The following is a 3,113-nucleotide window of genomic DNA, read 5'->3' as shown; positions in this document are numbered from 1 at the left end:
TGTAGTTCAAGCAATTAATGGTGACTATAAAGGCGTAGTGAACAAGGCACTGGTATGCAGAATAAAAGAGCTTTGCGCTCGAGCATAGGTGGTTCGCATCGAGCATATTTATATGGACCTAATGGAGTGACTAATGCCTTAGCTGGAATGATGTTTGACTATCAATTGAGTCTCCATGAATTTACTTCTTCTCCCGACAAATTGATACTTCCATTAATAATTTGCAAGATGATTTTGATGTAATTATTGTTCTCTACTTTAGTACTCTTCTCTCTTACCAAAAAACCCAAAAAAAAAAAAATCCCCTTACCTAAAAATCCAGTCAAAATCGTTAAAAAGAAATTCAAAATTTTGCATGTGTATCCCGCAAACCATGCGAAAACCAAACACGTAATTTTCTTTTTAATTTCGTCACTAAAAATAGCCATGAATTTTCACCTATAAAAGATCCTCCCCACCATCATTGTTCTTCAGACCTGCAATAACAAAGCAAATAATTACAATCACCGGCGGATCCCCATTCTCCAGTAATTAAACGCAGGTCTCATTCATTTCCGGTGCGTTTAATAATCCCTTTTTTTTATAACGCCATGGACATGAAGAAGATCTCCACCGCCATCATTGTTGCCGCTGCCTCAATGAGCGCCGTTATGGCCGCTGGTGCACCATCTCCTGCCCCTTCTGCCGGTAGTTCTATTCCTAGCTCCTCTCCTGGTTCCACCCCAGCATCAGGACCGGATTCCAGCGTAGCTGCCGCTATCTTGCCTGTTCTTGGATCATTGGTTGGGGCTTCCATTGTTTCTTTGTTTTCTTACATGCTGCAGTAAGCTACATGTATGAAAAATCTAACATGCCAACGAATATTTTATTTTATTTTATTTTTTTGAAAGAAACATGTGATGAATATTGAAAAAATTGAATAAAATGGAGCTTTGAATAATATTTTGTGTTTATGTTTTACTTTTGATTTCCGAAAATAAAATTACGATAAATTAAAGTAGTTGAATTAACTTTTAAGTTTTAAACATGAAAATAACAATAAATTTTTGAATTAATAACCAGCATGTAACAATTTCATCCTTGTAATTATAATATGTGTAAAATTTTAGGAGCAAACACAAAATATTGTTAATTCACTATTTTACTAGTGTTAATTTTACTATTTTACTATTTTACTAGTGTCCTACCAACCCCTCCTGGATTCGCCTCTGTATAATTTATGTATATGACAACTTAGGTTTAGTTTGAATGGGCATTTGTGTTTAGCTCGGATGAGGTTAAAAATAACAATTGAGTATGTATTTGGATTCAAACACAGCTATAGCAGCGAGGTGAGGATATTAAGTTAGAAATAATAAATTTTTTTATCATTATTAGAAATGATATATAATAAAAGTTGTAAATTATTTTATTTTTATGAAATTATTAAAATATGTGAAATTGTAATTTAATTTAATAAAATAATAACATGTATCATAATATTTTATAAATATTTTAATTAATTTTTTATAACCATTTATAATTATTTATTATATTAAATGATATATATATATATTAATTTATTAAAAATTAGAAAAATTATTTAACCTATTAAAAGAATAAAAAATTGAAAATGAATGAACATGGCATAAGGAGTATGGTTATAAAACAAATGGAGCAAGGATACAAATAGAGGTCATCATGGCCCGGCAATAGAATTTTAGGCCCGTTTTTTAGGCCCGACCTGAAAATTGAGCTTAAAATTTTTTTCAAAATTGACCTAAATAGAAATGTTAAAACCCGAGCTTGGCCGGCGTGTTCAGATTAATTTTTTTATATTTTATTTTATATAAAATAAATTTAAAAGAACAATATATCAAATACACTAAAAACACTAAAATTAATGTTTCCTAGCAAATTGAAAATAAATTTAAAAAATTTATACATAAATAGCACTATGATTGGTGCAACTTACCAAACAAATACCTCTAAAATAGTAGAAAAATTAACTACAAAATCAGGGTTATACAATATCTAATTAATAATAACAAAATAATAGCAAAACGACACCAAAATAGTGACAAGACAACAGCAAAAATAGTGAAAATAGCAGCAAAAAGCAGTAGGTTATTTTTACAAATTCGGGCCGAGCTGAGGCCAAGCCAAAAAAAGCTTACCCAAGGCTTGGCTCGTTTAGAAAACATGCCTCATTTTTTTGCCTAAGCCTATTTTTCAAGCCTATATACTTTTACACAAATGCTTACACTTTTCGAACATGTCTTTGAGTCAGGAGACTCAGTCCATGACTAAGTCTAAATACAAAAGGAAAGAAAATGTTAGTGGAGTTATAATCCCCAACAAAAAAGTAAAGCCTCACAGCAATGAAATTGAATCTCATTTATGCATCCAAGCGATTGATTGTGGCATGATTGGGCAATAAAGTGCCCCATATCGTGCCACACTGGAGGTAAACTCAAATCCAAACGAATTCTTAGTTAGGTAATCAAAATAGAATAAAAGACATAATTGGGTGACTATTTTCATATACCCATAAAACATAATTTTCAACAAAAATTTAACGTTTCACGTCATCATTTAATAAATAAAATTTAACAGATGAACTAATTTGTATATTTCAAATATATAAAAGTTAATTTACTCTTTATTTTTAATAAAAGGGCTGAAATGCAATCTTCCTCAAATATTGAAACTTAACTAATAATTTTATCTTTACAGTCTTATATTCATCTCAATAAAAACTTACCATCCAACCATTTATCATAATATATAATATTTTTTAGTACATCTTATTATGTAATATTTACATATAAATAATTAGAATCGTCATGCTTTACTTTACCATTAAGGTTTCGTAAAAGAATCATATCCATCCAAGTAAAATTTATAATTTTAAAAATTATAATGAAAAAATAAAACATATTCAAATAATTTAATTAAATTTAAATAAAAATTAATTATCATTCAATCTTAAATTTTAAAATCGCATTATCTAAAAATCGTTAAAAATATTCAAAAAATTGCATGTCTATCCCGCAAACCATGCGAAAACCAAACACGTAATTTTTATAAAAAAAATTCGTCACTAAAAATAGCCATGAATTTTCACCTATAAA

General features: G+C 29.1%; 1 protein-coding gene across 1 annotated transcript; it reads left to right on the top strand.

Moving 5' to 3' along the window:
• The first annotated feature begins 462 nt into the window (after positions 1 to 462).
• LOC108471915 (arabinogalactan protein 23-like) lies at positions 463 to 940 on the top strand. The gene has a single exon (XM_053021626.1). The coding sequence runs from the start codon at positions 591 to 593 to the stop codon at positions 825 to 827; it is 237 nt and encodes a 78-aa protein (XP_052877586.1). The 5' UTR covers positions 463 to 590; the 3' UTR covers positions 828 to 940.
• The last annotated feature ends 2,173 nt before the right edge of the window (positions 941 to 3,113 follow it).

Source organism: Gossypium arboreum, chromosome 11, assembly GCF_025698485.1.
Source record: "Gossypium arboreum isolate Shixiya-1 chromosome 11, ASM2569848v2, whole genome shotgun sequence".
Classification (NCBI taxonomy): domain Eukaryota; kingdom Viridiplantae; phylum Streptophyta; class Magnoliopsida; order Malvales; family Malvaceae; genus Gossypium; species Gossypium arboreum.
The sequence above is the reverse complement of the archived record's forward strand: the minus strand, read 5'-3'. Positions and strand labels throughout refer to the sequence as shown.

Excerpts from the sequence above, each read along its gene's own strand:
- LOC108471915 (XM_053021626.1), top strand. The coding sequence starts at position 591 with ATGGACATGAAGAAGATCTCCACCGCCATCATTGTTGCCGCTGCCTCA.